The sequence below is a fragment of the Falco peregrinus genome, chromosome 3 (assembly GCF_023634155.1).
Source record: "Falco peregrinus isolate bFalPer1 chromosome 3, bFalPer1.pri, whole genome shotgun sequence".
Taxonomy (NCBI): Eukaryota; Metazoa; Chordata; class Aves; order Falconiformes; family Falconidae; genus Falco; species Falco peregrinus.
Genome location: NC_073723.1, coordinates 107,698,936 through 107,720,546, shown reverse-complemented (window position 1 = coordinate 107,720,546; position 21,611 = coordinate 107,698,936). Strand labels below are relative to the sequence as shown.

Below are 21,611 nucleotides of genomic sequence, written 5' to 3'. Positions count from 1 at the left end.
CGGTATGCAAATGTATGCGCATACATCTACATGCTAACGAGGTCGGCGCATAGATTATGCGAATGAGGCGGGCGCTGGCGCGCGCACAAAGCCACCGCCCCTCCCGCTCGCACGCGCGGGCGCGTGTCAGAGCGCGCCGCAAAGCGCGGCCGGGGGCGGGCCGCAAAGCGCGGCCGGGGGCGGGCCGGAAAGCGCGGGAGGGGCGGGCCCCGTGGCCCCGGGCGGCGCGCGTCAGCGGGGCAGCTCCGGCGGGTCGCGGGGTGAGGGCATCGCGGAGGTACGCGGGAGCTCGTGGAGCCAGCCGAGAGCCGCGGCCCAGCTCGGTGCTTTGGTGCTCGGTCAGCCCGTCGCGGCCCACCAGAGAGTTCAAGGTCCCAGATCCTCTGGCAGATCCCCTGGCAGATCCCCTTTCTCTCACCCGTGCAACTGGTAAGGGCGCCGCTGCCTTTGACATCAGCCGTGTAGACCCGCCCCTCCCACATACATACATACATGCACACATACACTGCGCAGCTGTACATGTCTCCCCTTCAAACAAGCAGACAAACAAAAGTAGGTTTTAATTCCCTACATTTCAGGCTGCTTTGGCCACATGCCACAAGGACACGAAGCACCTTGTCAAACTATCTATTAATTGAAAGTACTTTCTACCTTTGGGAGTCTGGCATAAATTTTCCTGAGCTCACCCTTGCCGTGACCTTTCTTGACAAGTCTCTCGGCTCTAAATTCCCCAAGAATTTGTTGGTTAGGCATGCCTCTATTTTTGTCTCATGCTGAGAACGGTAGGGTTTGCTATTTTGGAGCTTTGTTCTTTGCTGTGCAAAACAGCATTGCAGGGGTTCCCAGCGGACACAAAGCTGGTGAGGCAATTAAATGCCAATTCTGAATATCTTTGCTTTTACTCAAATCTTTCTCTCATGCCCTTTAACCCCAGGGACCGCAGGGAAATCAGCTATGAAAACTACTCAAGAAAAAATAACTTGTTGGATTTATTAACTAGATTTTTATTTATTTTTGTACTGTTAAAAGTTTCTGCAACTTCTGGAGTTGAAGATAATTTCTGGCACAGGTTATACAATTGGTGCAGCTCACACATAACACGTCATAGCATCCTACAAGGACAGTAATGAATTCATGTTCTCCCCTGGTGGTGGGGTACCAAAGAATAAATATAATTTATACATCTGCCTTTCATGAAAGACTTTGATAAATACTTCTTGTAAAATCGACAACACAGCCGTAACTTACTTTCCTATAAGGATATAAAAATGAGCTTTTGCCTTTATACAAGGCATACATATCCTGAACCTCACAAACAGAGCTCTGATTTTGTGAGCAAGACATCCTGAGGAATTTCCTCTACGTAGTTTGAGTTATGGTTTAACCATTTTCAGAGCATGCTCAGTACAGTCTACAAATATTGTAGAACCCATTATGGCACCTGTAGGAAAGCTAGTTTTTTCAAATGTGTCCACTTAGGCTAGCTGCTCTGCTTGGGATGCCTTGGGCCACCGCGGCTACAGCTGCAGCCGGGCAGTGCAGGTGTGGATAGCCGAGGAGACGTAGGAGTCTCAAGGAGGGCAAGGCAGAGAGGGCTCCTCCTGAACGGACACTTTTGAAAATGCTAGCTTGAATGTCTTAGAAATTACAGCTTTCCCAACAGATGTACACATACAGCCTCACTGAGGTTAAGAACAGTCGGTGTTCCTCTCTGAACAACTCCTCTCGGTCCTCCTAGCAGGAGGATTACATCTCACATTCTTTAAGAATAACTTTCCACGTGGTGGGATCATTTTAGTCCTTCTAGAAGAAGGGAAGCAGACATCCAAGCATAGTAATGCTCTGAAAAAGGAAAACATTCTTCCCTACTCATGAGAGGAGTGGGGGGACTTGTATAGCAAGTCACGATCTCCTCTGGAATACAGGAAAATGTCCAGGAAACACATAAGCATGCTCTTGGCCTACCAAGGCCTCCACAGGCTGCAGGAGGGTTTCAGTGCAGCTTGTTTTGCAGGGGGCTGGTGGGTGGAAGTGGGTGTAGAAGAAGAACCAGAGTCCTTAGGCACTGCTTGTGAGCTCTGGAAATGGCAGATCAGCTTCATCCAGGTTTCTGTGTTTGCTGAATGGAGAGACAGGAATTGCAGAGCTGCTTTGAGGCACCAGGCATACCCTTCACAATAATACTGCTGTCAGCTTTTGGCAGATGCTGCAAAAGCTGAAGGACAGAAGGGGAGAGAAGTGTTACACAGCGAGACTTGGGCTGAGTTTTGCCTAAAAGCAAGGGCAGCAAGCACGGCTGGGGGTTGTACTCACCTTGGCTGTATTTCAGGTAGCTGTCAGTCATCTCCTGGATGCTGGCTTTCTCCACCTTGGAGTTGGGCTGGTGTCTCCAAAACTCCTTCTCCAGGAGCAGTTTCAGCTGCTCGATGCTGCTGTTAATCCGATCGCGACACAGTTTCTCTACAGTGGGTTTCCTGAGCTGTAACACACGATGGGGAGAGGACAGTTAGCAGCGAGACGTTCCCCTTCCATCTCTATATAACCTGCTGCTAAAGGGGTTCAGCCCTTCTCAGCTCTTTGCCCTTGTGGTCACAGAGGCAGTGGATACTTACTCTGCTCTTCTCTTTGGGTGTTAGGATTTCCAGGGAGAGAGCACTGGGTGCCATTATCCCAAGTGCTGGTTTCAGCTCAGGGCGTGCTGGTTAGCGGGTGGAGAAGGGAGCTTGGCGTTCCTCTATTTATACGCAGTGGCTGAATACAAATGCATGGGTCCTAAGCGACTTTGAGTTTCCCACAGTCGATAGCCAATCCATGCGTACCCTGGGACAATAGAGAAAGCATCTATTACAGCATGGCAAATTGACTGTGAATCGCCTGGGTATAATACCCTGCTCCCAAAGGAGCAGGTGGGCTGGGGAGTGTGTGACACAAAAGGGCTTGGCATTACAGCGCTGGGGTAGGAACGTGGGAAAGCGTTTGCCGTCATTATAATCAAACTTCTGCCTGATGTTGGGAACGTCAGCATCTCAATGTGCTGCCTTTTCCCAGGCTGTGGAGAAATTAAGCACAGAAGACTGATCCCAGTAAGAGATAATGCTCTGTGCCCATGACCGAAAGAGAGGTTGAAAAGGAAAAAATGCAGAATTAGAGGGACTAAACCCTTTCATTGACATTAAACCGTGCTTAGATGAATACAGTACCAGATAATTTTCAGGCAACTAGAGACTAAAATCAAGGGAAGAACCTTTAAAACAATTTGTGTTAAGCAGTTAGCTTGAAATATTTTCAACTCCATTGTTTAGATACTACAAGTCCCTCTATAAGTTATTTTCAGAGCTCTTCCTTGCTTTTGTTTGGGTAATCTGGGCTTTCCTACGGCTGCCCGTGACATGTAATGATTATGGTGCCTTTCCCAAACATGTCCTATTTAATTTCATGCCACTTTGTAAATGCCTCACTGTTCCCTTGGGCCTGAATCTCCACATAAAGCAACTAAATATATTTTCCCTTTGCAGACAACTGAGATGCAGTGAAAAGTAATTTCTTGTCTATTGCTTTGTTGGTGTTACCCCACTTGTAGAATGTAAATACAGGTGCCAGGATATCCTGTGAATGTTCAGTCTTGCGCTTTCTCAGTGTATGTGCCACGGGTATGGCACTGAACACAGGTAATGAAGTGGAAAGGACCAGATAGGATCCAGGATTATAGCTGCCTTTTTGAGTTATTTTTTTCAGGCTGTTGGGGATTGCCTCCCCAAGCACAATCCTATACAAAGCTGGTCACATTTCAGATCTGTCAGTGAGGCACATGGGGCCTCACTGACAAATTCCCAGTTATGCTTTATGCTGTGTGTGTTTCAGCTGTAGTTTGTGGAGCTCTATGGATTTAAGGGAAGTTGTGCATGGGCATAATTTTCCTTAATGCCTCTTCTGTGGTCAGAGGCCAGAACAGGGAGTAAACCTAGATTGTCACTAATAGGCTAGCCAGGTTGGGGATGTTAGTTTTTGAATACCTGTTTCTTACTACAACAGTATTAATGAAAACCCTACCTGTTTCCTGTGTCTGCCTTTCAAAACCACAAAGGAAACCTTTCATTTCACTATTGGCTGCAGTCAGCCTGTCGCACCTGCCCTCAGCATCGTTCTCGATAAGCTGGGGCCACAACCTGTGTCTGTGGGTACATAGATAGCAGCGTGTTCCAACATACATAGTGTTGTATAAAAGGACATGGTCCTGCAAAGGATGATTCTGTAACTCGTTGTTAACCTGAAGCTTACAAAGCCCCTTCTAACGTCCTGGCTTCTCATGGCAGTGAGTTTCATACATCAGCCATTCTGCCCGTCCTCCCTTCCCAGCCCAAAGATATTGTACATGTGGATGGATCACTTAGAGTGTAACAATTTTAATTGTAAATGGCTGTGAAAAAAACTGTAATTGAACAGGGAGTATAAGTCCTATTCAAAACCAGTTCCCTGAATTATTTTTTCAGCTTGTAATCAGCAGTAGTGCTTGCAGCCAGGGCAGTCTCTGGCTGCATGTACTTGTGCCGTTAGTGGAGCCTGAAGTGAAGCGCAGGGCTTTGTGGATCTCTCTCGGGGACCACAGGAGAGGGAATGGACAGCAGGTCCTGCCACGCACCGTATGGGAAGAAATATGTTTGCAGCAGCAGCGGGTACAGTGAGAAAGGAGGGAAGCTTTGACCCAATTTTCAGTTCCAGAAATATGAAATGAGTGGTTTTAAATAATGCCATCCTATCCCCAGCACAATGCCCCTGGACTCCGAAGGGCTAAACCAACTCCCACTGATTAAAGCATTATCCCTTCCTTTAAGTGCTGGGCAGATGGTGCAGCAGGCGTTAGCTTTCTTCTCAGGACCCACAGAGGCACACTTCTTTTGTTGACAGTTTAACACACTGAATGGGGCAATGTGGGAAATCCTTGGAACTGTGGACTCGCACCATCTGATGTGAATGGTGAACCAGGCATGCTGCCTTGCAGTGAGCATGCAGAACAACAGCCCTCTGGGCTCGCGAGCTCCTGGCTTCTCCCCTTCTCTCTGTCAGTTGAAAAACCAGCAAATCTTCAGTGTCCCCCTTGCCTGCTTCACCTAACTTTCTGTGTACTGTTGATGGATAAAAGAGAAACAAATATCCCCCACCCCCACCTTGTTTGGTTCAATTATTAAGGCCTGAAAACTTGATGGCAACGGTATTTCCTAGATGATGCTTCAGAATAATAAATTGTCTAGACTAAGGCTGTCCCTAGGCATATTGGTTATGAAACTGGGTGCAGTATGCACTTTCTGCAAGGGTTATGGTAAGGAAAGAAAAATCTTGTGCTGTAGGCAGTCCAGTTGCTCTTTGTTAAAAAGTTTGTAACTAGCCTGCTCAGTTTAGGCTTTTTAAATATTTAGCTGTTGGTGCAATAGTCTGTCCCACTGAAACACACTTGTGATCCAAGTCCTTGTCACTGTGCTTCGTATCTGTGGGAGGAGTTTGTGCCTCTCTGACTGTCGCTGCAGCATCAGAATGAAAGATCGGTTGTCTGAGGCTCAGAAGCAGGGGTTTCCCTGTTTTTGGAACGAAGGATTAAAAGAAAACAAATCCTCAAAATTGCCAAACATGTGGAGCTGACTAAACAATGTGACACAATAACTCCCTTCTTTGGAGGATGATGTGAAATCTGGACCCGCTCTTGAGAGCTGCCAGCTATGCTGTGGACAAAGAGGCTTGCTTTCTTAGTGGCCTTGTTTCTCTGGATATCACATCACAGTCATGAGTTGCATCATGAAAACAGGGAGGTGTCTCCACTCTCACTTGTTACAGATATTGAAGAGCGTAAGGGGAAACAGAAATCTGCAAGCAGTTGTCATTGGCTGTACTTACAGACCTTGCATGTCGGGCAAGACTCCTAGCTTTTCCTAAGGCAAGGCCCACCACGTGAATTGTCTCCAGCTGTAGTTGGTCACCACTTGACCCTGAGCAATGGTGGTGTGCAACCTGTGCGCCATAGATGCTTTGAGTTGAGGAACAACCGCAGAGGATCCAGGAAAGGTAACCAACCAAGCCAGCCCAATACCATCATCAGTAGACTTGTGTTTATTGCAGTCCATAAATCAAAACAGCTGGAGGACCGCTAGCCTAGGAGATTGGTACTGGGCCATGGAGCTTTCTGCTTCTGGTTTGTAGGTGGTGATTTCAGCCCAGGCACAGAGCTACTACACACACTATTTTTACAAAAGATGCTGCTACTAGTAATACCAATTGGCAGCTTTCGTAGCCCGTCTGATACTTCGCTCCCCGTGGAGGGGAACCCAGTGTATTGCACGGTAGCAACAGGTCTGGAGGTAGGTGGACTATGAGAAAAGAGTACAGAAAACCAGAATTTCATTGCCTACGTTACGCAGATTTAAATAGCAGTGCTCCTGTACATCTGTGCCTGTACTTAGAGCATGCAACTTGGTGGCTTAAAGCATTCCTTTCTGTATCACTTTTAGAACATTTTTATTTTAGACCATTTCCTACATTCATGTCAGTCTGTCTCACAAATGCTATTGATGGCGTTTATAAAGAAATAATTACAATTTTTATTTTTTCTGTGCCTTCCTTAAATGGTTTAAAATCTTTCTGACAACCCCTCTCGAGACACCTATTTAGTGTCAAAGAGCATAATGTTCCCAAGTTTTAAAAGGACTCTCGCATAATACTGATCGATCAATGTGCTCCTTGGGAAAATAGCTCTCCAGATGGTCTATCGGGACAGGAATTGCTGGTCATCACAATACAGAGCCAAAAAGCGTCACTAATGTGGGCTGTTGTGAGGCACGCTTCCTTTGTGGTCCCTTTGAATGTCATAAATGGGGAAGAAAGTGTGGGAAACTCCGAGAAACTCAGGCCCACACTCTGAGGTTAATAGGGGTTTTGTCAGGAGAGTATTCCTGGGCTGTGGGATCAGCATAATAAACAACATCTTCCCTGAGGGTGGGAATGTGTTGGAGCAGGGGAGAGTCACCCCAGGGGATAGGGAAGCAATAAGAAGTTTTGCGTTCAATTATTATAAGTGATAATAATTAATAAATTGTAAGCATAACCTTCGCTGCGCTAAGCCTGGTGAAACTGGAGGTCTGGCTTTTAGCTCTCAAGGAACTGGTAAACTAAAGTCCCAAGGGGCAGGTCTTTGGCTGGTGACAAACAGAAGTGATGCGCTCGTACCAGCTGTGGATCTGACTCCCTGGAGCAAGCGGAGGCTTTCTGGTGGGGTTCGGTTTCTTCCCCTGCCCAGAACTGTTTCTCTCCCTTACACTGCTCTGCAAACAGTAGGTCTGAATCTCAGCTCAGCGTGACCGACTCCCCCACCAGAGCCAGAGGAATGTAATACCACCTCAGGGTAAATTTGAGAGTCAGACCTTGTGGTTTGAATGACAGTAGCCATGTCTCTCCAGATTTATGCCAGTATGGGTGGCAGGAGTTCTGGGCTTAGAAGTCTGGCTGTGATCTCACATGAGTTTTTGCACAGTTGTCATTTCTACGGCCTGTTCCTGTGTCAGCCTAGAACTAGAGGGACTGGGTTCAAATCCAACAGTCTTCAGTTTGTGCAGCTCTTCTTTGGTTTCCTTTTCTCCTCTCCGTTTATGCTGTCAGTTTTAAACAAACTGCAGCAATGCTGCCAACTGTGACATTCATGGCGCGGTTGACTTGGGTGGTAACACACGAGCTACAGAAGATACCTGTCCACCTCATAGCAGCAGGCTTCGTCGTGCCACGCACGTGGCTCTAGTCCCAGTCCCTGCGGTACGTAGTCAGTCGGGTTGTGGCATGCTTTGGGGCACATTGCATTTTGGCTGAGTCTGAACTCCCCCAAACTTCCTATCTGCAAACTGCCTTAATTAGGCCTGATTTAAAAATGCACAGACATGGATGAACAGCTTGAATTTTGCTGGGATTCAGAAGCTTGTACTAATTGACAAAGACAAGTTGGGCACAGCAAGGTGAAGTGACTTTTCAAGATCGCTAAGCAACCACCAAATCTAAAAATATTTCTTCTGAATTATTTAGTAGCTCATTGGGAAGAAAAATCTAACTGCAGCATCAGTATCAGCCCCTGATGAATTGCAGAACTGTACCAAACCCCCACCTTGTATTACGCTGGCAGATAGATGAAGAGCACTCAACCAGCTCATGCATTCAGGGTGAAATAATAACCAAAATGATCCATCCAGCAGTAATGAGGTAGAATGTTCTTGACCTGGCTAGCTGGCTTTTTGGTCCTTTCCATACATATAACAGAGGGTTTAATTGTGGATCAAGCGAGGCCCGGCCAGGTAACAGCTAGCAGTGTTTGAATGCAGTTCAGTCTTGTCAGCTTAGCAGATCTTCAGTTTGCTTTGTGCTTAGCAAAGCAGCTATTTGACAAGATCTGATATTCTAAGTTTCCTTTCGTTTAAGGAAAAAAGCATCTCTCCCAGAGAACCTGAGGAGAGTTGAAATTGTTGACCCGTGGTGTTTCATGCTGTTTCCATACCTCTGGAAGAATGCACGGGTTCCCTGTCATACATCCAAATCAGTGTGTTACTGTGGTCAGCTAGTAGTATTGTGAACCGACTATTTGTGCAGATTTATTTTGCTTTGAAGAAAAGGGAAAATAAAAGGTGAATAGTCCCCACTGAGCAATGAATGGGAACTTAAATTTAAGGAAAAGTGAGTGAATGTTATTGGGAAAGGTGCTGTGTTTTGGAGAGACTGTTGATACTGAAGGTGCTCAGAAGTGGCTTCAAGATCCCCTTTCTTGTGCTTTCCTTTCTGCTTCCCCAAATGGCTTCTGAACCCCTTTTTGCTTGTTCACTGCATCCATTCCCTCTGTGTAGCTGTGCAGGAGAAGGACAAGCACATCCTTTACAACAGGTGCTAATCTTTTCCACATCCCCAGAGTGCAGCTGACTTAATCCTCAGGAGACAGGAATCGCGTGGCCTGTGCATAGAGAATTGCAGAACAGTCTAACGGGGCTCGAGCTGAGACTGCACGTGGATGCTACAGTGGCTCTCTGCAACTCGTGGGAAACCCGGCTGCTTAGTTTGGGTCACTCAGCTGGTGCAGGCCAGGTAGGCAGGTTGTTGTAAATCTCCGTGTAAGAGGATATGCTAGGTTTGTTTTCTGAATTGGGGTGAAAAAAATCAAGGGAGGATCATTTGAAAGATACTTGGCAGAGACACCATGCCTACAGCAGGCTGAATAGAAAAAACTCAGAAACCTGCTGGAGCGTGGCAGTTTCTGAACTCTGAGGCACAGGCCCTATTCATGGCATGGTTTGGACCCTTAGGTAGATGTCAGAGAAAGAGAATAAAATGTTTGAAGAAAAGTATGGGAAGTAATTTAGGAGAGGAAATGCTTTTCCAATCTCTGATACCAAATTATGTATACTTTTAGCCATATACAGGCATATTTCACGCAATTCTGGTTTTGCCTATCAGACTTCGTGTTTAGGTAACAGAAGGTGCTGAAATCGAAAGACAACAAAAACTAGTTCACCTCATTGCAGGTAGTTTCAAAGAGGAGAATAAGATCCCCAAGCAGAGTCAGGTGCCAAACTCTTCGGAAGTTATTAGGAGTTTTGCATGTTGCTACCTCCTAAACAGACAGAAAGCGTAAGACTGAACTGAGGTTGGTGGGCAAATTAGTGGGGAATGGGAGGAAATAAACTGGCTGTGAAATTAGTGATTTGTTGAAGTCTGAATAGGTTGCTATTAACTATCTGGGTCTACACCTCTCAGTATCTCACTTCAATTTCATCTCCATTTTAATTTCTGATAACTTTGCCAGGGGTTGTTTCTCTGCACGATGTGAAATCCTGTTCTGCCAAATGAATTTCACAAATATAAATTACATGCTAGAATGAAGGGCTTAGAAATATGATGTGTCCTGATAGCTTCCCCACTGCAGGAGGAGTCGACATGCAACCCTTAGTCCAGGAGTATTAGCCATTTTAATAATTTCAAACCAAAGAATTAATGACTAAAACCATTTTTATTGTATTGTACAGTGAAGACACCAAACTTGAACATCACACAGGATGAATACATCGCAACTTTATAAAAGCTCTTTAGGCTCTTTAGCATGTAGAATGAATGATTATAAAGTAGTCATTGCCTCCCTTCCTCCCCCTTTTCCTTAAGGTATATCCCAGGCATTTCCTTTACAAAAGGCATCAATTGTCCCTCAACTGAGAGTAGGCATACTGACATTAAGAGAATTTTTCCTAGAGCTTTCTGTTATCCTCATAACTTTCTGTAAGAAGTTATACTAAAAATAGCGTAGGAACTTCAGAAGAATCAGCATTTCTTATTAACGTCTTTCACTCAAAAAGTAAAGCCTCAATGCCCTCTTTACGATACAAAATACATTCTTGAAAGTGCTCCTTCTTTAGGAAGGTCAATACATTATCTAGAGACAATGGAGCACTTGAACCAGTGACCCAGGGAGTTAGCAGAAAGATTTCCCCTGACAGCCACAGACTCAACAGCCTTGCGAAGCAAAGGTGTGATGAAAACAGAAGGGCATTTGGCTCTCTAAATCACCACAGAACTTCGTCCTCTCTTTGGCTACGAGCCACTGATAAAAGCAGCAAATTTGCTGCAAGATACAAACACAGTCCTTCACTATGAAGGGAAACTACTTAGCGACCCTCATTTCTTGTGACAGAAAAACAATAACCGCCCCCCTCCCACCTTTGGAAAGCAATGTTTCCTACTTTAAAGAGGAACTGTTAAATCACAGGCCCCTCTAGTTTTTGTAGCAAAACATAGGAATAAAGCAACGTTCTGCAGGTCTACCAGGGTCTCCAGATGGTAGGAGCAGCAGCCACAGTCTTCTGGGCAGGTTGCTTTCTGGCAAACAGGCAGGGTGACAGAGGGGAACTCCGCAGAGCAGGCGAGTACATGACATCTGCACCCATCTGAGCTTTGCAGAAATGCTTGATTAGCTGCACCTGAGTTTCCTTCTTGGGTTCGTAGTAGGACAGAAAATGCATCGCTTCCTTGAGGCACCGCAGGTATCCACTGTTAAAGTCCTGCTCTAGATTCTTGTTAATGAAAGCTAGAAAAGAAAGAAAGAAGCAAATGCAGTGGGTTAAGATCATGACCAAAACATGGGACAGTTGCCATTCATGGATTAAGTTTCTTTCAAGAGCCTGAGTCCACAAGCCCTGCTCACGTGGCTAGAGCTGGTGTGTTACACCCTGCATGCTCTGGGGGCCGGGGCTGCAGGGGAGGGCAAAGGCCTGTGGGAGTGGGCTGCGCGCGTGTGCAATACGTGCTCTGCACTCACTTTGGTCCTGCAGCTGGCTCTGCTGCTTCAGGTAGCTGACAGCCACTTCCAGGATGTCGGCTTTCTCCAGCTTGGAGTTGGGCTGGTGCCTCTGAAACTCCTTCTCCAGGAGCAGTTTCAGCTGCTCGATGCTGCTGTTAATCCGGTCACGGCGCATTTTCTCCACCACCGGCTTCCTCAGCTGTAAGAGAGATGGAGCAGATCGTTAAGGATTTTCCAAGACCTGGCCTGATTTCCCCTTCTGATGCCCTGATACACATGCGTTCAAAGACCCTCTCTTTTGGCAGGAGAGCTTTGCGATGCTGCCTGCCTGTTCCCCACTCAATTTAATTTTAAAAACTCTATATAATAGTCTCCCTTCTCTCTCTTCAACCTATTTGCCTTCCCGCAGACCACTTTCTCCCCCCTTATCTTTTCCCAGGTGGTCTTTATTTGTTAGAGGTGGCCTGTTGCACAGAGCACAGGCCAGCCTTCCCAGTCCTGTCAAGGGCTCTACTTACTTTATTCTTTTCTTTTGGCAGCAGTTTCTCCTCCATGTGGATCATGAGGGTGTTACTGGGAGCCATTCTTAGTGCTCTCAGTCCTGGGCACAGACCCCCGCACCGGGCTGCTGTGTTGAGCGTAAGACTTATGCTTTGGCAGTTACCGGCTGCCTCTATTTATACATCAGGGAACTTCAGCAGATACGTGAGTCTCAGGATTGCTGGTGTTTCCCACAGCCATTCAGCCAATCCAGGCACACAGCTGAACAATAGAGGAAGCATCTATTAGCGCATGGTACGTTGATTGCAAATGCCCTGGAGAGAATAACCTTCTGCCCACGCTGACTGGTGGAGTGTGCAGCGTGGCTCTTCAGGGCTGCCCAGGGATCTGGGAAAACACTGACCCTCCAGCTGGTTGTCTGGGATCAGTTGCATTCCTGAGTCCCTACATGTGCCAGTCACATTTGTGAGCGTGGAGGAGGCACACTTTTGGGGGAAGGGGGGAAGAGAAGAAGGGGAGCACTGTTAGGGTTAAAATCAAAAGCACCAAGGACATCTCTCTACTCTTTCTAGAGAGGGCACTTCACAGCCAGCATCCCAGGTGCCATTTGCCAGAGTGAGGGTGTATTTGCACTCGTCTGTGCAGTCATTACGCTTCTAATGGGTGAGCCAAAGCATTACCAGTGTGAAACAACAGGTTTGTTTGCATGACTTTTCTAAGTGGAGAACTGACAGTTGGTATGATGGGATGTTGGGCTAAAGAATAGCATCAGATTCAACCCAGAAGCCCTAGGCCTTGGGAAGTCAGAGGTGAGTTGTGAATGGGATTTAGTAGCTGAGGCCCACCTTTGGACCCCAGCAAGGAGGTCAGTTCTGCTTCTGGCCTGGGATTTCTGATGTGGTTTGTTCTCGTCTGACCAAGAAGCATCACACTGCTCCGCTGCAGGCTGGACCTGCCGCAGTTTGCTGGACATGAAATCTCAGAGACCATGTATTTGCTTCCCTGCGTAACCTTTAGCATGACATCCCTGCTCCATTTTCTTTTCTGGAAAATGAGGGTGGTGCTGCTTGCTTGGATTTGCATGAAAATTTCAATAAAAATTAAGCAAACATTTCTTTTGTGTTAAAGGCAAGAAAAAGATTGAAGATGTGTGGAACTTTAGGTTAGTTCTGTTTTTGTCTTATGAGAAAAATCCCTGCCTGGATACAGTCCTTGAGGCAACGCCGAAAATAACCCAGAACCTACCTGAGAAAAGCTGTGCTGCATCCTGTCATCTGAGGGGTCTAGCCTGGAGTGCCCGAGGCAGAAGTGTGCTCATCTTCTCCCAGTGCACTGCTTGTGCAAGGGAGCGTGGCTGAGAATCTGGAGATGGTGGAGGGAAGTGTGCGGTGAAGTAAGAAAGCCAAAGGCAATTTCGTACTTGGCAATCCTGAAGTGAAGCCTGAGTTTAATGGGCAGTTGTCAGGAAGGAGGGAGGCGTCACTGAAATGGCCAGCTTGGTGGGTTTCATTGTATGGGCCTGAATGGGCTTAGCTCTTTGTGAAGGGCAGATGTTGTCCTTGGAGCCCTTTATTCCCTGCGTTGTGGGAAAGCCAGGAGACAAGACATCTCATGAACAGTTTGAAGTAGTCAAAGGGTTGTGATACAAAGTAAGATACAGCTCAGAGACCATGCCCTAGCTCTTGCCGGCTAGAGTAAGGTGTTGCCCTTTTTCCTGTGTTGTTTGGCTGGCCTTCCTCCAGAAGTTGGTGTCCTGTGTTATCCCTTTCCTAGCAAAAGAGCGATGGTGGCAGGCCTAGAAGCTAGAAGCTGGCAGGTAGGCATGTACCAAGCTGGTTGAAGAGGCTCTTCAGTGTCAAAAAACATCTTTTTCCCAACTCCTGAGCAGCAGCTCTGACCTTTATTGCTGTATTATAACTGATAGCCAGATGGTCTTTTGGGAGTTGGATTCTTCCCCTTTAAATCATTCAGACTCAAGCACCGTCACTAATGTCATGAGTAGCTGCAAGGCACACTTCTATTGTCCCAACAAGAAATGTTATCAATAGGGGAAAAGTATGGGAAACGCCGAGAAATTCAAACCCACACAGCCTGGTGCCAGTAACTCCTTTGTGGAGCCTGCGCTGCTGTCAGGGCACGATGAACTCACACGCCTTTTTCACCAAGTAAGGCTGAAAAGCACGTGTTCCGCCATGCAGGCAGGGGCTTCTCAGTGATCTGGGTTTTCCAGGAGAAGGGGGCAACATGGGGCAAGGGGGCAGAGGCAGTGGTGCACACACAGGGGTGGCCAGCAGGGATGCCCAGCTCAGCCGCAGCACTGGCTGTCCCGGGGGCCGACAGTTTGCTTCACCGTGCTTCAGTTTGCCCTTCTGGGAAATGGGAGTGGTGCTGCCGAGCTCTTCACAGAGCCCTCGTGGCGTCAGGAGCTGAGCCCGTGTCTGTGGTGGGAGATAGGGACAGGGCTGACTTGGCCCCTGCGGTTTTTGGGCACCACTTCAGGGTACTGCCAAACACCTGTGAGAGCCAAGCGGAGAAGGAGTGACGGTGGGCACAGCTCTGCTCCTCTGCAGGAGTGCTAAGGGTGGCCTCTTCTTGCTGTTTTACAGAGGAGTTTCTTCTCTCCCCATCTGTTGGGAGCCTGGTAGAGATGCTCCTTCCCTGGGACACCCCTTTGTCACCACAGCTGCCTGGAGAGCAGGGCTCTGCGGGGTCTGTGCTGCGTGCAGTCCCATCTCTAGTCGGCTTTTCTCTTCCTCGGGCCAGCCCATGGTTAGTGTTGCTGAAAGGCTTGCTTACCCAGCTAAAATGGAAGGCTTTTTAGGTCCAGGCTGGCTCTGGCCTCACTTGCACAGGCCATGTGCTAGTGGCAGCATCACAGAGAAAGACTAGCAATGAGAACACCTACCAGGGTCCCAAGCTGACCTGTGCTGACACACCTGTGTGGAAATTACTACCTTTGAATGTTTGATGAAACTATTGGGTCTGTATGTTGTGCCACACTCATACCTTACTACCACTGGGTATTAGGGATGTCTCCTACTGTGTAAGATTCCTGGGGTTTAGTACTACAGATCCCTGCAGTATTACCACATCCCTTCATCATCCTCATACCCGTACGACTTGCTCTGTGGAGGTTTTCTGGGTAAGGATTGAAAAGACAGGGTACTGCCTATTTGAGGTGAACCCTAATGATCCTCTGACAGTTTTTAACTTAGGGGCCGCTGCTTGCTTTGGTGTCACAGATAAAGATCACTTCTCCCAGCCCTCTAGGTACACCTAACCCTGTCTACCACATTCTGCTCAGGGTATTTCAGTGATAGTACATTCTACACAGTAAATAGCTTAAAAAAATCTTTGTCATGGGAGGCAATATGTAAAGATACTGTCCTGCAGAACTTGCCATTCAGGATTGGCTTCTTTCGCTCTCACAAGCCAAGCGTAATTCTGCCATGTGAACTGATGGAGTGGAAGTGTAGTGCAATCTGCCTCTTTCAGGGGAAAAGGTTATGTTGTATTAGACCTATTGTAAAAAAATATTCCATTAAATGTCATTAGCATGGCATTATCTTGCCTCCTTTAGATATTAGACATTAGAACCCTGGCAAAAAGCGGTCTTTTATTACTGTAAAGTACATTCTTCACAGGTTAACCTTTTTTAATTAGTTTTCCTTTAGATCCAGAACGCTTAATATGCAGCCATTCCCAGGTGTGTAAGTGAAGGAAAGTGGACTTTGATCATTAAGAAACATATAAGACAATTTGATATGCATTTTCAGGGCTGTTGGAGGCAAAAGCAATTTCTATAGTTGCTTGTGTGGTTGACCCTGAAATAGTCATGCACCAATAACATAGTCTTTCTACAGTGAGTATTACAAATAATTAAAAATTAAGGAGAATTTATTATTTTTCTGCCCAGCTGAAATTCCCACAAGTCACCTCTCAGCATATTCAAGAGTGCACAAGAGGGATTTATTATTTCCTGGTATATTGACTCTGAAAGGTCTGGGGATTACAGCTGCTTTGCACATGAATAGCTGGAGTGTGTTGTACAAAAGGCATGGTCTGTGGGATAATGGGGTTGGATGTGGGAAAGCGCTGACCCTGGGGGAGAGCAGGCTGGTGCCTGATGGCAGGAATCAATTATGTCTCAAAGGAACACATTGCCCTGGGAGCAGGCTTTGCGGGAGCCACCATGTTATGTGTTTACCACCCTCCTCCTTCAAAAACCCATATAAACCAACCACAGAATACATCCTGTCCTTCTGCTTTTACCAGGGGACTCAGCTACACCTTGCTCTACAATTAACGGCGGTCGGTGCTAAGTTAGTTATGATCTCAGTAATGTAAGTGTTCCCCAGCTCAGCAACAGCGCGGAGACCCGGCAGTTCTCTCACACACGCTACCAGATGGTTTTGAGCTTTGCTCTAAAGCACCCCAGATGGTTTTGAGTTTTGCTCTAAAGCCCGCCCCGATACTGCTGACTTCAGCGGGAGCGCGTGCTCCCCAAAAGTCCGCTGAAATACACAGACCCCACCAGTCAGTCACGTCCCAGCTCTGGCCAAGGAAGGAGAAGAGCCTGTCACTAACAATAGAGTGGAGGGAGCAAATACAGAAGCTGCTGAGTTCATGCACTTCCTTCATTGTTTTGGGTGGGTTTTTTGGAAGATGGGACTATTCAGTTCTTGCAATGGGCTGAGCATCTCTGAGGATCTGGCATTACCGCCAACATTTCGAATGTCAAAATTTGGGCTTCAAGAAACCAAGAAATGGGCTGAAAGTCATAGGGATTCAACAAAAACATGTTGATGTTTCTAATAAAATTAAAATAATTCTGATGGATTTTTAAAAAAACTTTTTTTTTTTATTAAGCATTTGGACTTTGGATTGATGTCATTAATTTTCTCTCTTTATATAAGCACAAGGCTCGGATGTGAAATATTAGTGAAGGCCATAAGTATTATGAGTCCCATTATAAAAATCGCAAGACTTACCAAGTAGTGCTGCCAAGCATTTTGGCAAGCAGAGAATATTTCAGAGGACCAGGTTGAGAATTGGGGGTGTAGTTCCTGAGGTCTGGCCCCAACAACCACTTGCTGTCATTGACGAGACAGGAGTGGTGTGTTTGTGCGAGACAGGAGGGCAGTCACCTCTCCCCTTATAAGAGCAGCAATTAATCCTATCTGCTCTTGTCAAATATTTAATCCCTCATCTCTAGCTAGAGCAGCAGTGGAGAGGGGAGATAATAGTCACAGACTTCCCTGGCATCCCCTGAGCCTCATCTGATTGTTCCCTACCTTGGGACCAAGTTGGTAACCTGCAGCTGAATGCCCCAGTGAATTTCTCCCTTCCCTTGAGTTCAGCCTGGGTTTGGGATGGAAGCTCCCACCAGAACCCACGTTCTCATGTTTGGCGGCTGTCAGTCACCACACTGTGGAACACAATGGACAGGTGTCTGGTGAAAGCGTCTTGGGGCTCAGTGTCAGGTCCTGCCCCACCAGGCAGGTAGATTTTGGAGGACTGAGGAACATCTCTGCCATGTTCAGCTGGCAGCAGCGAGAAGAGATCGTGTCAGATAAAAGCAGGTGCCAGCCTTGCAGGCAAGAATGGTTTTTCAAAAGCTAGATAACCTAGTTCTGAGCCAGGCAAAGGACTAGCAGAGGGGCATACGCAAGAACTGACAGACCGTGGTCCTCACAAGACGTACGAGGCAGAGTTGGAGGCTCTCATCACCATGCCACAGGGCAAGGCAGGCTGTCACATGTCAGAATCAGGGGGATCTATTGCAATCTAGAGCCAAACTCTACAGAAACAGCCTAGAGGGCATTAAGAATAGGACCAGGACCCCAGAACGTCTTCAGTGTAGCTGGCAGTATAAACTGGGCCCTACAGTCACCTGCGGTGGTGTGGTACTGGGCATCTGGCACAAAGTCCCCAAGAGCTGCCATCGTCAGACTGGGCAGGCACCTTTTGCGTGCGGCCAACAATCAGCACATAATGCTGTAGCTAGCACTGATCTTGTTTACTAAAGCAGTACAGCTCCTTTCTCATTTCTAAGTCACCGGTTTTATCCAGGCCACGAGTCTAGGGCCTGAACTTCCCTTATAAACTCAGGGAGTTCATGTAATTTGGGGCACACTGCATCCTGTCCTCCAGGGAGCTCCGAGCCCAGAATAACCGCAGCCGCTGGGAGGCAGCTGGTCAAAATGAAATGGTGCTGACAGACAGATTTGCACAAGGACTAAGGACAGCTGCATCTTAAGACTGCGGTTTTGGTAGCTCTTCAGGAGCATGAATAAACAAATTAAAACTTCGTTTACTTTCTAGAGAGATCAAGTTACTTTCTGTTGAATAGATCATTAAGTATTTCCTGACCAAGGATTTGAGTGCATCTTCCTTTTCAGCCATTTCATGGCCTTCAACAAATTGTACTGAATAACATTTTCAGAAACCACTGCTGAACTTGAGTAGAAAGGAGAACTCTTGCATCTACTTATCTAGGTGGTGCACGATGCAAGTGTGGTCCAGGCTGGGAATACAAATTCTCAAGTTTGCTCCTTTTCAGAGATGCCAAAGCTGATTGAAACAGAAGTGGGCGCTGAGCATCTTTGTAAACCAGATGTCTCAAATAGCCACTTGGCAATAGAAGCACTGCAACCAGTTGGCTATTTGAAATATTGAAATTTTGGGTTTCTCCTGTCTGCCTCATTTTTCTTCCTTTGTAAAACATCACTAATAATACATCCTTATCTCACAGAGAAGGTTGCTGAGAATTCATTAGCTGGTATTTGTAAAGCACTTTGAAAATGCAAAGCCAGTGCATTATTCCTAGTCTTCTGGATGCTTTCCATGTTATTAAAATCAGGATTTCAGAAAGGCTTATCGGGGATCAAAACAGCATCCCAAACTTGAAAGGAAGCACGACTGTTAAACCATCAACTGTCGCCTCCCCCTCCAGCCAGATGTTAAGCCCTAAAGAACTGAAGTGGCACAGGGAATTACTTTCCCAAGTTCCCCCAGCTGGGCTGACAGGCCTTGATCAATGGTTTTCTCCACAGTGAGTGCTATGCAGATGGTCTGCCCAGAGCAAGGTTTCTGTGAAGTACAAAGGGAAGTCAAACACCATTTCTAATTCAGCTTGTAGCATGGCACACTTCCTTTATCCTCTGCCTGAATGCAGTGAATAGGAGAGCAGTGTGGGAAACTGGAAGGAACTCCAAACTCACACAGTCCGCGGGTCCGTAAGACACTCCTGTCCTCAAACCACATCTGCCTGTGACAGACAGAGGGGAAAAGAGTGACAGAACGAAAAATCAGATTATGAAAACTGCATGAAGGGAAAAGAAACCCTGAGTAAAAGGGGGGAAAAAAAGTGAAGGAAGCTATGCAGAGAAACAGAAATTGCACCAGACTCAAACAAGGGACTGCCAAGCAGCACAGCAAGGAAAAGTGGAAGGAAATGACAGGGAAAGGAGCTGCAGGAGCAGAATCTTGCTCAGCCACTGGTAAGGCCAAAGAAAATGGTCCCGCTGAAGGTGGCAGAGGTGGGTTTTGCCCACGCTAAGACTTCTGAGCCACATACTCTGTTTGCCTCTTTACGCCCCCAGATTTTTTTAGTGTGTCCCAGGAAGCACAGAGCCTTGGTATTAGTCAAGATGCTCGTAAGCTTTTGCAAGCTGTTGCAAACAGGTACAGAAGCTACTCCAATCCTGAATTGCCCTGGCATGTTAATCTGAATTACAGTTTGCTGTAATTTAAATACAGGACTGATTTCCTCCTCACAGCTTGGAGATCGTCTGCAGTAGGCGAGGCATTGCCTCAGTTCAGCTTTGCCCGAATAACGTGGTTTTTTGCTAGGACTCTCCATGGAGTCACTGACAGAAAGCGAGAGACTCAGCTACCAGGTGTCACTTGACAGTCAGGGTGCCCCTGCTCCAGATTGCTCAGTACCTTTGTCTTGCTATTCTCTTTACCAAAGGCTGCCCAGATATGATGGCAAGCATTGCAGCACATCCCCCCCAGTGGTACAGCAGGGCATCGATTCCTTAGCTCCGTGTGTTGGTGGGTGTGCTTTCCTTGAGCAATCTGGGAGATGCCGAGCTCTGAAACCCAGCCAGTGCAGGTCCCATTCGGGAAGCCATCACTGTAGTTTTGCAATGGGATTTTTGTGCCTCTTTGCTGCACGGTGCTAAAGGGGAAAGGTGATTCCTGTGGACCATGAGGGTATCGTGATTATTAGATCGGATTTTATACCAGTAATGCTACAGGGAAGCTTTTCTCTTCATTAATACTTCTAAACTATTCTGTGTTGCTTGGATAAAAGAAATGAGAAACAATAGACCGGATGCTGGTACTGGTATTTGGCAGATGGAAATTCAGGCTCAAATTTTTCAGATTAGGATTTTGATAAATTCCACTGTACGTGTAGAGGTAATCTGTATTTCCACCAGTTTACCGGAGATCAGGAAATAGCTCTGGAGGTACAGAAGCTGCAGGCTAAATCTAGCGGTCTGCTTCACTCTTCATGGAGTCTGAAGTTTCTGTTGACTTCAGTGAGGATCCAAGTAAGGCTCTTAGGTTCGGACCCTTTTTATTTTTCACCTCAGGATGGTCTGTAAGACTTGGTGCTAATTGTGTCCTACATTTTGCTGTCTTACCCGTTCACTATTCAGAAACACTGCTCTGTCCCTGCTCCCAAGCGTTTTACCTTTCTAAATGACTTGCTAACATAAGGCTATGGAAGTTTGTGTACTTCTGAGTTTCCCACACCATTTCTTAACTATATTCATTCCTGTCACAAAGGAAGCGTGCCTGACTACAAACCACATTAGCAACGGTGCTTGCCTCTGCATTGTGTTCAGTGGGAAACCCTGCTCCCAAAAGGCCATCTGGGCAACACGTATCAGGAGAGAAGCAATGGGAGCAATGAGCATCTCGCAAGACTTGAGAAAGGAGCAGCATCTTTGAGTCTTCCTAAAGAGCTAACATCTGGCAGAGATTCTGGGGGAAGGCTCTTGCTAATGCCGTATTTCAAACATGTTAACCAGGTCCAGTATCTTGGGATCCTCGTAAGTTTTCTATGCAATACGTATGTGTATGTTTGGAACCATCATAGAAGGTATATAATTCAGAATTCATTATCCTCAAAGTCCACTGACTCTGCTAACTTTATAATAGGGAGGAATTTTCTTTATCACTTTTCCTTAGGTTTTCCAACTAAAGCAGAAGCAGAGCATCTATTTTGCATAATCGAGCATTTAATTTGAGTAACACTTCCAAGATGGTCAGTAATTGGCCGATTTTTCCCCTCATAGACTGTGAAACCAATGAAAATAAAAAGCTATTTTTAATATATGGCTTTTTTAGATGCTTTAAAATTAATGTGTTACACAAAATGAGGAATTAAGAACCTCAGTAGATTTAGCATCTCAGGGAGATTTTGCTACATTCACCTCACATTAATACATTGAATAGCATCATTTTTCTTACCACACATGTTCTGAGTATGTATGTAGGGCCTCCAGCCCCTATAGTTAAGTGAATTTCTCGAGGCCACAGGAGATTATTAGCGTTCAGCCTGCTCTGTAGCAGTCTTTGGGTCAGTTTGGATCCTAATGGAGAAGTATTGAGCCTTGACCCCTTGATTGTGCCAACCACACCACGGCTATCGCAGCACCATCAGGCACAGTGTTGGCACAGCCGTCTCCGACACCTTTCCCTTTGGCTGTGGGCTGGCCAGACGTGAGGCAATGGAGCTCTTCTGGAATCCCTGCTAGGAAAGCTGATCCTGCCTTTGCTGGGCTATGGTTTT

General features: G+C 46.5%; 2 protein-coding genes across 2 annotated transcripts; both read right to left on the bottom strand.

Annotated features, from left to right (window-relative positions):
• Nucleotides 1-212: 212 nt before the first annotated feature.
• On the bottom strand, nt 213-9,649 carry LOC101922954 (transcription factor HES-5-like). The gene is given in 3 exon segments (XM_005237938.4): nt 213-2,215; nt 2,314-2,479; nt 2,613-9,649. Coding segments are annotated over 3 exon segments (474 nt in total). The 5' UTR covers nt 2,667-9,649; the 3' UTR covers nt 213-1,961.
• A 353-nt stretch (nt 9,650-10,002) lies between these two features.
• On the bottom strand, nt 10,003-20,378 carry LOC101923125 (transcription factor HES-5-like). Its single transcript, XM_005237939.3, has 3 exons — nt 11,821-20,378; nt 11,321-11,501; nt 10,003-11,089 (listed from the first exon to the last, which is right to left on the bottom strand). The coding sequence occupies exons 1-3, from the start codon at nt 11,884-11,886 to the stop codon at nt 10,824-10,826; spliced, it is 513 nt and encodes a 170-aa protein (XP_005237996.1). The 5' UTR covers nt 11,887-20,378; the 3' UTR covers nt 10,003-10,823.
• Nucleotides 20,379-21,611: the final 1,233 nt, after the last annotated feature.

Coding starts and splice junctions, on each gene's coding strand:
- LOC101923125 (XM_005237939.3), bottom strand. CDS start 11,886: ATGGCTCCCAGTAACACCCTCATGATCCACATGGAGGAGAAACTGCTG. Junction 11,502..11,820: donor TGCCAAAAGAAAAGAATAAA/GTAAGTAGAGCC, acceptor TCTCTCTTACAG/CTGAGGAAGCCGGTGGTGGA. Junction 11,090..11,320: donor GAGCCAGCTGCAGGACCAAA/GTGAGTGCAGAG, acceptor TTTCTTTTCTAG/CTTTCATTAACAAGAATCTA.